The sequence below is a fragment of the Zootoca vivipara genome, chromosome 1 (genome assembly GCF_963506605.1).
Source record: "Zootoca vivipara chromosome 1, rZooViv1.1, whole genome shotgun sequence".
NCBI classification, from domain to species: domain Eukaryota; kingdom Metazoa; phylum Chordata; class Lepidosauria; order Squamata; family Lacertidae; genus Zootoca; species Zootoca vivipara.
Window position 1 is genome coordinate 125403164 of NC_083276.1, and position 13614 is coordinate 125416777.

At 42.7% G+C, this 13614-nt stretch overlaps 1 protein-coding gene across 2 annotated transcripts in view; it reads left to right on the top strand.

The window, feature by feature from the left end:
* Positions 1-7158: 7158 nt before the first annotated feature.
* The window catches only part of BMPR2 (bone morphogenetic protein receptor type 2), an 81479-nt gene continuing 75023 nt past the window's right edge, over positions 7159-13614 (top strand). The window contains exons 1-2 of one of the 2 annotated variants that reach the window (XM_035137452.2): positions 7159-7316; positions 8032-8744. In XM_035137452.2, the coding sequence (XP_034993343.1) occupies positions 8669-8744 (76 nt within the window). In that variant the 5' untranslated portion in view covers positions 7159-7316; positions 8032-8668. Of the gene's footprint in view, positions 7317-7475; positions 7674-8031; positions 8745-13614 lie in introns of those variants that run through there. The other variant, XM_035137434.2, reaches the window with a different exon arrangement.

Below are 13614 nucleotides of genomic sequence, written 5' to 3' on the forward strand. Positions count from 1 at the left end.
CAGGGTTGTTGTGAGAATAAAATGGAGAAGACGATAATAATATTTGTCAGTATGAACGTCTTGGAGGAAAGGTGAGGTGTCAATTCAATAAATAAATGCATTTAAATACAGCTAACAAACTAAATGGGAGCATTGCTAAAAAAAAAACTGCTTCTGTAAATACATGGGACACAATCAAATGGGAAACATGAGCAGTGGGGAATATTGAAATGTTTAATTTCCCCATTTAAAACAATGAGATGGGATGAGCTGTGACTGGATTCTTGTTGTTGGAATGTATTGTGATAGTTAATCATTTTATGTGCTTATTGGATGCTTGAAAAACCAGAATCCTTCAAGATTCTGTTTGGGATGTATTGTTTTAGTTCTTAGTCCACAGTGGCTGTGCAGATGTTACAACTGCTGCTGAAAATTAAAATGTGTAAGAATGAATGAGACAATGACAGGCCAGCCAAATTTTCCCTGAGAGAGAAAGTTAATTTAAACCTGATTCAATGGCATATTTGTTTTGATAAGGTCATTGGAACTTACTGAATAACCGGATGATACCACTACTGACAAATGCATACTGCTAGAGGGAAATTTTCTCGCATTATGGTGAGAGCAAGCCAAGAGGCTTAAGCTGTTACTCCCCCACAGGTTGTAATGCAAGATGACATGCGTTTCTATTGGGGACAGAAATGCAAGACTACAATAGATAACTAAATCATGTATGGAACTGACTTGGTGCCAAAGACAAATCATTGAGGATGTTTAGGTAGAATGCTGAAGATATTTTGCTTTTTCTTTAATGTGCATTACTGAAGGTCAGATGAAAACGTTTCTGCATTAATGTCGAAATGATGAAGCCCCCAAAGGAACTCACTACCAGACAGAAACAAATGTCCTTCTGTTTGGAGAGTGTTGCAGTGTGTCACCAAAGAAAGCCACCTACCTCTTCAGCAGCTCCTGACAGTTCTCATTTCCATGTTACAGCCATATTAATTTGGTGAAAATGACCATTTCAGCTAAACTGCAAAAGCTTTCCTTTGCCAAACCCTAATATCCAATGATGCATTGATTTTGATTTTTATTCTAATCTTAAATTGTAGCCGCAATCTTTCTGCTACCAAAAGGGTTCTGGTATTAGCAACAAGAATAGATGATGAGGTGTATGTATGTATGTATGTATGTATGTATGTATGTATGTATGTAGATAGATAGGTAGAGATAGAGATAGAGATAAATAGAGATAGAGATAAATAGATGATAGATTAGATAGACAGATAACACTCACACACAATTAAACACCACCACAAAGGTTTAAAACTCTAAAAAATAAGCTATGCAACATGAAAAAATTCCTTCAGTAGCACCTTTCGTGTGCATGCACACTTTCTTCAGATATCTGAAGAAGTGTGCATGCACACGAAAGCTCATACCAAAATATAAACTTAGTTGGTCTTTAAGGTGCTACTGAAGGAATTTTTTTATTATTATTATTTTTTTGCTTCGACTCAGACCAACACGGCTACCTACCTGTAACTAGAACTATGCAACATGGTTTGACTTTAGTCAATATGTGCAATCCATTGAACACAATGTTCACCCATCAAGAACACACAGAACATTGTGGAATGACACTTTCAGTTAATTACTTTTTTTGATGCTTGTGAAAACTTTTTTAAAAAAAAGCTGCACAGAAGCTATGCCCTACTTAGAAGAAAATCCACACTCTGGGAGAGGAGTAAGTTTTATTTATTATTGTTATGCAATTATGTTTAAGTCAAATCAATGAAATATGTTTTAAAATGTATACAAAACCACATCTAATGCTTTCCCTCTGAAATTCTTTAACAATGCATGATAATCATGTATGTGTGAAGTTCGTAGCATTTACCTGACAGTTTTGAGGAGGTGAGCTGACAGAGCAATCCTGAACATACGTCCTAAAAGGGAGACCTTCAGTGGTACTCTCAAAGAGCCTCATGGCATCTTAACTGGCCACAGTGAGCAATGATCTGAAACATGTTTTGGAAAAGGCCATGCTTATTGAATATGATTAACAGGAAAGGGACAGGCAGCCGTATCCTCAAATCTGTACAATTCCCCTATGTCCAGAACTTAGTGTGCAAGCTGGAGTCAGGGCAGGGACTGAGTGAGTGAGCTGGACGCTAAGGAGCTGAAAATGGACCTGTTAACTTAGCCGTTAACCTCTTAAATGCTTTTTGCACCATGGCAGGGTGAGAAAGCACCAGATCTGTGATGGGTCTCCAGACCATTCTCAGCTCTCTTAACAAACTACCATTCCCAGGATGCTTTGTGGGAAGCCATGGCTCTTATACCACTTTAAGAGTCATGACTTCTCACAAAGAATTCTGGGAATGGTAGTTTGCTTGAAATGTATAGTATAGGTACAATGGTTAGGGTTCAGTTAGATGAGCAGCAGAGAGACAGCCAAATGGGAAAGGTAGGTTTATGGACCCGAGTTAATTTTCTCACTCCCTTGGTCCAGTGTCAGAAGTATCTGGATTCTGCTGGTTGGAAGGCTTTAATGGAATTTTCCATCCAACTCTACTGAGTAATCAAAATCCATTGTTTAATCTAAATTGGAGGTTGTGTTATGCAGGCGAGTGTCTACTATCTGCTGAGTAGATAGCGCTCTAGCTGTTCGGAGTTCCTTTTAGTAAGATTAATCAGGAATGGTGAGATAAGTGCGTTTTCTTTGAGAAATTCAGAATTGTGGGTGAACAATTGTAATGGAATTGCTTAACAATGTGCAGATTCCTTGCTTAAGAAAACGCTAAGGGGAGTGGGGGAGAAAGAATGCAAGGAATAAAGTAGTTAGGCAACTTCAGTGTCTCTTTGAAATGTGTCTGCTAAGGGACCACAAATGGCTTGTGCATGAACATGCTTTTATATGCAGAATGATGTCTTGAGATAGCTGCTCACCTTCACATTGTGTTGAGTTCAATGGTATTTATTCCCAGGTGAGTCCATACAGGATTGCTAACTTTATGGCATTCCATTTAGGAGTGCAAATTGAAACTGTAGTATCAGCAATCTCTATTACAGACACATTTATCTTCAACTTTTTCTTTAGAATTTTAACTTTCTGAAACCAATTTTAAGGGGTTAAAAGCATAGAGGAACCCACTTTGCTGAGGAAAAGCTGAAGAATGAAGTTCAAAGAGAAGCAGAGGTAAGGAAAATCTGGTTTTGGAAATGTCCCCAGGATGGCTAGATAGGGTAAATAAGATAGCAGATGATGCAGAGCTAGCAACTGATATTAGTGAGCAGATATGATAAGATACATCAAAGACACACAAGCATTATTTCAAAGGGCATGTCAGAACTATCTAACCTACGGTGGTGTTTACTTCATTTTGAGCATGAGAATGTTAATATTAAGATTGGTTGAAACAGTACTTGGTTTTAGAGGAGTCTTCTCTCCTTTGGAATCTCAAAAAGGGGTGGGGGCAATATTTATTCCTACCAAGAGAAGCTAAGGCTATTAATGTTTCTCTCCCGCAACCCATTCTATAAATGACTATTATTAGACAGCATATATGTAACACATAGCAAGCTGGTGTGAAACAGTGGCCAACAGTTTGAGCTGGGAAATTCTGGTCCAAATCTGATAACTATATGGTAATAGGCAACGTTAGGCGCTCAGCTTTAATTACAGTCAGAAGAGCAGACTTTAGGCTTGTCATATCTACTTGGTTGTTTTTTTGTTTCATTTTTACAAGAACCTCAAGATCTAACAACCAGAACTGGGTGCAAAAAGCTATATAATAATAATTCATTCATTCATTTAAATAACATATAACCCCCACCATTTACGCATATTGTGGTGGTGAACAAAAAAGAATAAGAATACATTGTATTGTTTATGCTGGGTTTACAAACGACTTTAATGGTGTCTCTTGAGCATATTCTGACCTAGAAATTTGTTTTTAGTATCAGAACAGAAGTGAGCTCACAGTATTTTCACATGAAAGCCCACTCTCTTAGCTTTCTTCATTTCAGTTGTCCCTAAGTTAGGTTTGGAAATTATTTTCTGGTAACAAAACCCATTCTGTTGTTAAACAACTAGGAGTCAGGCAGCATTGCTAATATACTGTACTGCAAATCACCCTAAGATCTACCATCGGATCCCAAACTACGGTACTTTCTGCCCAGTGTTTTGTAGGCACCATTGGCACGAGCTGAATTTGGCTCACACTTGCTCTTGCTTCAACATTTCCACTTACAGCCATGTGCCCAAAACCAACCTGGACAGAACACTGTGTACATCATGTTCTCACAACTGCCTTGCCATGGGCTGAAACCTCAGCACCGGGAGAACTTTGCCCAGCTGCCGTCATTCGCTAATGTGGTTAGAAAGAAGAAACCCCCAGGGTGACATTAGAAGACTTTTGGTCTATTGTCCGCTGCAGTAATGATTTAGCTCTTTTCTTTCCAGGAAGGTTTTGTGTGTTTGTGCACACTAACAGTGTTGGGGAGACACATAGCCTGATCTTATGTACGTTTACTGAGAAGTCTGTACTAGTGTTCAAAAACGTCTTACTCCCACAAATTGCTCTGAAGCCTGAGAATGGATCAAGAACAAAAATTTACTTTTTAAAAATGGACAGCACACACTACCTAATTATGCAGCATAGGAAAACGTCTGCTGATCTTCTCAAGTGAATTCTCTTCTTCCTCTTGTACAAATAACTCTGTGGGAGGTTTGGGGTGCCTCTCTGGATGAGACTCACTCAGCACCACCTCAGGATATTTTCAGATCCTCCAACTATCCCTATTTTCCAGGGACAGTCCCAGATTTGCAGAAGCCATCCTGGTTTCTGATTTGATCCCAGCATGTCTCACTTTTCCTTAGGACATCCCTATTTTCATCAGGGAAATGTTGGGAGGGTATGTAGTTATGCAACTACACACCCTCAAGCCAAGGAGATTAGTAACTATACAACCTTTAGCAGACATTTGGAGGCAACCCTGTATAGGGAAGTTTTTTTTAAAAAAAGTTTTATGATGTTTTTATATATGTTGGAAGCCTCCCAGAGTGGCTTGGGCAACCCAGTCAGATGGGTGAGGTATAACTAATAACATTATTATGGAATGTTGTTGTTGTTTAGTCGTTTAGTCGTGTCCGACTCTTCGTGACCCCATGGACCATAGCACGCCAGGCACTCCTGTCTTCCACTGCCTCCCGCAGTTTGGTCAAACTCATATTCGTAGCTTCGAGAACACTGTCCAACCATCTCATCCTCTGTCGTCCCCTTCTCCTATTATGGAATAGGATGAGAAATGTTGGAAGGTTATACATACCCTCAAGCCAAGGAGATTAGTAAGTATACAACCTGTAGCAGACATTTGTAGGCAGCCCTGTACGTATAGGGAAGTTTTAAAAAACAAAAATAAAAAACAATGATGTTCTTATATATGTTGAAAGCCTCTCAGAGTGGCTTGGGCAACCCAGTCAGATGGGTGGGGTATAACTAATAACATTATTATGGAACAGGATGTCCCGATTTTCACCGGAGAAATGTTGTTACAGTATGCAATTTGGCACCCACCCCTCCAGGGAAGAGCAGGTGAGTGAAGATGTACATCAGGAACAAGGCGGTAATAAAGATCTGATTATTATTATTTATTGAATTTATATACCGCCCTATACCTGGAGGTCTCGGGGCGGCTCACAGAAAAGATCAACATAAAAACCACAATACTGTATACATATATAATCAAAATAAAAACAACCCAATAACATCCCCCGATGGTGGGGTATAAAGCTTGCTAGCACATTTGCAAAGCTAAGCGGGGTCTGGTATGCTTCCAAACAGGGCCAGATTTAGGTTTGATGAGGCCCTAAGCTACTGAAGGTAATGGGGTCCTTTATATGTCCAACTGTCCTTTGTCAACAACAAATTGTTGCTGTTTCTTGTGTTGAATATATGCTATATGGTGATTTATGAACCTAATAGGTATCTCAAGCCATTTGCACGTGCAGAATGTAGGCACCCTATATATAGAAAAGAGCAAACTAGTAATATTTTAGGGAGCAGGCTAGCAGGCGGGGCCCATTACTTACATCATAGGAGCCTACACAACACAAAACACTGCTGCTGTATGTAGGTTTTTGTTTTGTTTTTTATATTGTACTAGCTGGCCAGGCCACGCGTTGCTGTGGCTCATCCCTGCGATTCCCCCCACCCTGTCCCGATCCATGACCTATCCCGTCCCCTCCTGCCCCCAACCCACACCCAGGCGAGTCCCCACCTCCATTCGGCCTAGTAGCTGCAGTATCATTGTAGCCACCGCTAGAGGTTGCAACCTCTTCTGCCTTCCATTTCCCAGCTTCCCTGGCCCTCTGATCTCAGGGTTCCAAGCCAGTGGGTTTTACCTGGATTCGTGGCACAAGTGGGCAATCTAAGCACTGGAAACACTCAGATATCCCCATGTGACGCTGTGGCCAAATTTGACCGCGATCGGGCAAGCAGTTTCGGAGAACGCCACAGCCTAACAAACATGGACCTTCTACATTTTTATATACCGTAGATAGATTTTGGAAATGTACATCCAGGTTTCTTTCCCTTTAATTTTTTTTGGGCCCCCCAAGAGAGTGGGGCCCTAAACTATACAGTAGCTTGTTTAGCTTATACATAAATCCGACACTGCTTCCAAACTGGTTGGGGCTGCAGCCGGTGCCGACATTCCTGCATTGCAGGGGTTGGACTAGATGACCGTGGAGGATCCCTTCCAGTTCTGTGATCCTGCCTGCCCCTGAGGATCCTGCCGACTGAGGCCTCGTGGGTTGGCCGACCCGGGATTTTACTCGTAAGCGAAGGAAGTACTGGTGGAGGTGGGGGGTCTCGAGCATAGCTGTCAAGTTTTCCCTTTTCTCACGAGGAAGCCTATTCAGCATAAGGGAATTTCCCTTAAAAAAAAGGAGAGAACTTGACAGCTATGGTCTCGAGGCAGGCGGGCCCCACGACAGAGAGAAGGTCCAATAAAACTCACGAGGTCGAAATGAAATAAAATATAAAACGCTGGGAGAGTGAGCCCGCCGGGAGAGTGGCGTCAGGCGGAGCGACGAAGGGCCGCGGGAGGCGCCTTCCCACAGCGACAGCGGCGGCAAGCAAAGAGAGGAAAGAGGCAGCAGCTCCACCTCTCGCCGGGCCGCCCGTCTGGCGAGCCTCCGCAACATGGCGGCGCGGAAAGGCCTCCGTCAACACCTTCTCACCTCCCTCCCTGAGGGGGCCGCTCTGCCGGGAGGAGCGCCGCCTCTCTATGACCGCCGCTTCCCAACCGCGCGGGGATAAGAACCTTCGGTGGGGGAAAGAGAGAGAAACAGAGAAAGAGGGGCTGCGGGAAGGACTACGACGTCGACGTCGCGCTCGAGACCGGGCCGACAGAGAAAGGCGGGGCCGTGGGGGAGGGGGCATGTCGGCTATCAGCCAATGAGGGGCGGGGCAGGGCGGGGCATCGTGGCGCCCGCGGGCCGGGCGCTTCAGACTGGCAGTTGAAGCAGCGACTCCCCTTTGTGTCTGGTCTGAGGGGGGGAAAGGGAGCAGCTGCCAGCCGAGCCCCGAGCCTTCCCGGCGACTGTGAGGCGACGCGCCGTGGCGTGAGAAACACCCGCGGAGGGCGAAGGGCGGGCTGCCAGGCGCCCCCAAAGGCAGGGTTAGGTGAGACCGTGTGCGTGCGTGTGAGGGGAGGGCGGCAGGAGGGCTTGGCCGCCGCTGGGGGAAGGAAGGGGGGAAGCCTTTGTGAAGTGAGGGGAAGAAGAGGGGGCGCTCTCCTTCGCCGCCCTCCCCTCGAATCCTTTTTCAGTATTGGGGGTCGGGGTGGGGTGAGGAAAGAAGGCCTCTCTGGGGCTGGTGGTGGGTGCCAGGAACTGGGGGGCCCTCATTGCTGGCGCCCTTTCCAGAGAAACGCCAAGAATATTTCCCTTTCTCCCGTCAATTATTTTTTCCCTATTGTGTTTGTGTGTAAGACTAGAGGAGCCAGATCCTGATTTCTCTTTTTCTTCTTTTTTAAAAAAAGACTCGTAATGGGGAGAAACGCCGTTAAAATCCCTCACGTAGAAGACGACGACGCCTTGTTGTTTTTAAACGTCAAGTGACTGAAAATAACACTTCAGGAAAGAGACGACGACAGAGAGAAATCCGGGTGTTTCCCCCCCCCTTTGGTTTCCTCATACCTCGGCCTTTTAAATGCCTGTCCGTAGCTGCCTTTTGGGGGATCGAGGAAGCTGCTTGTAGGTGACAATCGTGGGTTTTTTGTTTCGTCCTCTTCACCTCTCGGATATGATTCCTTTGCAACGTGTGCGGTGCTTTGATATTGCGAAGAAGCGTGGGAAGTAAGCCTGGTTTTTTTAAATATATATATATATAGAGAGAGTATGCGAAAGATGACCGCCGGCTGGGGGAAAAGGACATGTATGTTCGCTTGAGAACCAAAACTCTCATCTGCCGATTGGGAGGCAAGCCCTGAAACATGAAGACAGATCCGTGTAATGGAGTAAGAGGTCAGACTGCTCCTCTCATCTGCCATTTGCCCTTTCAGACTGGATTGTAAACTAAGAGGGTTAAGACACTTTGGAGACTGGAGATTTCCTCCTGCTGGCATTTTAAAAGAAAATTATTATACACATCATCCACCCTCCTGGATTTCTTCAAATATGACCGCCTTGCTGCAGCACCTTTTGCTATTGCTCCTTTTCTCCACTGCCACCTTACTACTCAGCACTGCGGCTGGTAAGTAACCAGTGGGTGTAGCAGTACAGCATGATCTGCAAACGAATTAAGCCGGATTACCTGGATTTAAACCAATTTGGTGTCAGTGAAGACCATGTGAATAAATCAGAGTACATTTAAATAATTTGACTTTATTGGTTCTAGAGATTGCATCCACACTAGTTGTTTTGCGTACAGGGAAGGGGGTGCGGCTGGCCACTGTTAAGGCTTATCTTTTTAAAATGTCTGCATCATGCTCCTGGAAATTGTTTCAGTTTTCAGACTGATCTAGTGAATATATTTATCTTCCTATATTTTATTGGGGGAGATTAGCACAATCTAGTAGTTAAGGTGAAATTTTCTTTTATTATGACATTTGTCACCATTCATATTTTTCAATACACATCCTGCACTTCATAAACTGTTGGCTTGCTGTGTGTGTATGAAATCTTTGTTCACATCCTTAAGTGTGGTCAATGGTTCTTCATTGACTGAAGTATGTAATACGTATTGTTTCACAGTATGTGAAACAATGTATGTCTGGGTTTTTAAAAAAACCAAATAATCTGTCAGTATTGGCAGAGAAAAAAGTCTACAGAATGTAAGCAGAAAAATAGATGCAGAATTATTTTGTGCTCTGACTATCCTGAGCAATTTTGTTTTTATGAGCTTTGCTCACTGCAAACAATATATCAGATATATTATTCATCTTTTGGACATGTGTGGAAGCTTGATACTGGCATAAAGCTTCTTGGGTGATAAAGGATGAAAGAGCTCTGAGTTGAGACTATGTTATACATATGTTTAATATTTTTCCCTTTGTACATATTTTCAACCAGTTTTTAAACTGCAACCCAGTTTTTATATCTGCTTCCTGGGAATAATTCCAATTTAACCCAATGACACTTACTTCTGAGTAGAGATATGCATAAAATTTCACTGACAGAAATCTAAAAGTATGTCTTCCTGCCTTCAGTCACCAGCTGAAATACCAAACTAACTTCATTTACCCCTAATTTTTTCAAGTGGACAAATACATTTGCTTTAGGAATGTTTCAAAAGAATTATATAAAAAGAACGTGAAATTATTTGAATCCTTCAAATAAAATTTTAGAATTAAGATTGTGAGCAATTCTCTCAGGAAACCAATGATGATAAAACATTTAAATATCTATCTATCCATCTATCATCTATCTTTCTTAATCCTATTTGGTTTTTAAAAAAGGAGTGGTTAAATGTGAAGGGTGAATCAGTCTTCTAGGCAAGTTACATGTAGGATTGCACTGCATAGTTGTTTTTCAAGCATGATTTATATGTTGGTGATTTACCTAGGAGTAAATCTCATTGAGCTTGGTAGTGCTTATTTCTGGGTGTACATGCTTAAGATTTCAGCAATACAGTACTAATTTTAAGTTTTTAAAAGGGCTTTCCTTGGGGGAATATTGAACTAAAATGAACATGAATGAAAATGAAAAATGAATGAAAATGAATATAGAACATTTGATTGCAGCAGGCTGGCCTTGGGCTAAATCATTGGTGCTTCAGATTAATGTCCACTATGCGTGTCATTGGTAGTAGGATTGATATTTGAAACCCATATTTCTACGTTTAAACTTTACAAGTGTAATAAAATATTCCATATTCAATCAAGTCTGCAAAAATACATGGTTTTTCTATGGGCTGATTTCTTGGCAAAATTCGAGACATTTATTGTGCTTGCTAAAAGAAATAGAAAGTTGTTTGTGCCTGGTAGGGAGCAGTAGCAGTAGCACTAGTGATGCTGTTAGCAATTGTCTTCAGGTTTGACCTAAGAGTAAACTTGGTATTAATTATAGACTGGGGAAGTTCTAATGGGCAATCTAGCGAGCGTTTTACATATGATGGGAGAATCCTGGCACCTACATATTCAGTAATGTCTAGAAAAGTCAGACGGTTCAACAGCTCTGCTGAAGAAAGTAATTCACTAACTAGTCTTTAGAGTCCAGATTTATATTCTATGAATATACTACTGTATATCCTATTAACCACTCAAGAACTTTATGATGTCCATTCATTCACAAACCCCAACATTTAATTAGTGGTAAAGTTCTACAATATCTAACAAGGATAAAAACAACTGGAGTCCTATACTGAATCAATTAAATAAGTTTAATTCCAAAATTCTTTTAAATGTATTTCTCAAAATCTATGAATACATTGTCGGATAAATTAGTTTAAACATAATAAAAGTCCTGTTCAATCAGTCCAAAGACCCATCTGGTCCAGCATTGTGTTCTTATGGTGGCTAACCAGATGCCTGTGGGAAGCCCAAAAGTACTCTCTCCACTTGTGATTCCTAGCAGTTGGCATTTGGAAGCATACTGCCTCTGACAATGGAGGTAGAACATACAGTAGGTAGGGCTATCACTTTCTCTTGTGGGAGTGAATTTCATGGTTTAACTGTGCACTGTCTGAAGAAATTCTTTTGTGCATCCTACATCTTCCAGCAGCCAGCTTCATTGGATGGTCCCGATTTTTTAAAATTATGAGAGGGAGAAAAGTGTCTCCCTGTCCAATTTTCTACACCATACATAGTTTTAGTCATTACTATCAGCCACACGTTTCTATGGCTCAGTCATGGGCCTCCTCCATTCAGCGTCCCTGTTCCCCACCCCAGCCGCATAACGTTGCGACATTCCTGTCTCTGGTCCCCCCGCTGCGTGACATCCTCTTCCTCCCATGTGACGGCACCTGGTGCCCCGAGCACTCTTTCTCTCCCTCTCGCACGCGTGTTCTGGCAAATCCCCCAACCCCTTTCCCACCCATTCATCCTCCTCTAAGGCATGGGCCTCGTCCACTCAGCGTCCCCGTTCCCCACCCCAGCCGCACACCCCTGTCTGGTCCTCCCACCGTGTGACGGGAGGACCAGAGACGGGTGTGCGTGAGGGCACCCGCCACCCCGACACATTCCACCTTCCCAAAGGCATGGCCCACCCATTCCTCACCACAGCCCCGTACCACACCCCGAACGTCACGACAACTCACTCTCTGTGGTCCCTCCTGTCTCTCTGGTCATCTTCCATCCAGGTCTCTCTGCTCTTCTGCTCCATCAGCCCAACCCCTCTTTCTCTCTCCCATCCGCACACTCCATGTGCATCTTGGGCCTGGCCTGCTCCCCTGGCTGTGCTATGCTGTGCAATGCCATGCTATTGTGATGTCACAGGTAGTCTGCAGCCAATGGCCGCAGCTGAGGCATCCTCAGTTGTGCTGCTTTGACATGTTTTTCTAGAAAACATGTTCTAACTTCTCACACGTGTGACATCTGTCCAATCTAAGTTTATACAAACACTCCTGTATTCGCATTTCAACGCAATCGGTCAAGCGGTTTCGGAGTTAGCTGGACGCGTACAAACGGGAACCTTTTACATTTTTAGATAGATTAGATAGATAGATAGATAGATAGATAGATAGATAGATGTCCCCCTGCTTCCCATTTTTCCTAAACTATAATGTTGCAGATGTTATAACCTTTCTATGTAGGGGAATTCTTCCAGTCCCTTAATCACTTTATTTGCTCTTTTCTGAACCTTTTCTAGCTACAGTATCATTTTTGCAGTGAGGCAACCAGAACTGTACACAGCATTCCAAATGTAGTCACAGCATAGACCTCACAGCATCATACTGGCAGTTTTATTTTCAACCTCTTTCCTATTGATTCCTATCATATATTGACCCCTATGTTGGTGTTTCTGTTGCACCAGAAGTGGTTTAGTCATGCTGGCCACATGACCCGGAAAGCTGTCTGCGGACAAATGCCGGCTCCTTCGGCCTGAAAACGCAACCTCATAGTTGAATTAGACTGGACTTAACTGTCCAGGGGTCCTTTACCTTTACCATTTTTTTAAACCTATCATGTAATTCACATTTCACAGCTGCCAAACACCGAGTCAACATCTTCATGAAACTGCCCACTGTGACCCCAAGGTCATGTTCCTGGTCAGTCACCACCAGTTTAGATTCCAATAGTGTTTATGTGAAATTATATTTTTTTACCCCAGTGTGCATCTCTTTATATTTGCATCTGTTGATTTGCATTTGCCATTTTACTGCCCATTCACCCAGTTTGGAGAAAACGGTAAGTCTGTGAATAACTTTGGGTGACATTCAATGCTGTCTCATTCAATGGGGAGGAAAGCAAAGTTTTTCTAATTCCTCCACCCCTTGTAGCCTCCTATGCCATTTCCTCAAATCCGCTGTGATGGATCTCCATACTGCAGAGTAGATTTAAGGAGGAGTCAGGGGCAGCAGTGAGAGGAGGAATCATAGGATCAACAGCTTCCAGCTGTTAAAGAAAGGTTGAGTTATCAGACTACAGTATTTATTAGGGACTTGATAAGGTCTTTTTTAATATAAAAAAGGGTAAATAGTCCATTTCCATCTGAGCTAGCTATTATAAGAACTTTGTAAATTTATAAATAATAACTTGCAAATAATGAGAGGATGGATCCCTGCTCCACTTACTTTTCCTCAGTGAGATGAGGGGCAGGGGAGCATATTGAATTTACATGTAACTTTGTCTCACTAGGTTTGGAACTAGGTGATTGTGTGAAAGGCTTAATGGAGAATGTGGGTTTTATAGAGGAATATGAAGGAAGTAAGAGGTGGCGTTAGAGAACATTACTGGAGGCAGTTCCAGTATGATGGGGTAGCAAGGGAGAAAGGGTAGAGTTATGTGGGGAAATGACCTTTGGATTGCTGAGGGTGGTGGGGCCCAAGGCGTGAATGTCACAGATAGATATGTGAAGATGCCACCATCTGTGGGGGTCTCTTTGCCTCCATGATAGTTGGAACCCTCAGAAGCCTCATAGATAATCAATCATGTAATTTTGTGAAAGGGGAAATTGTTACTATT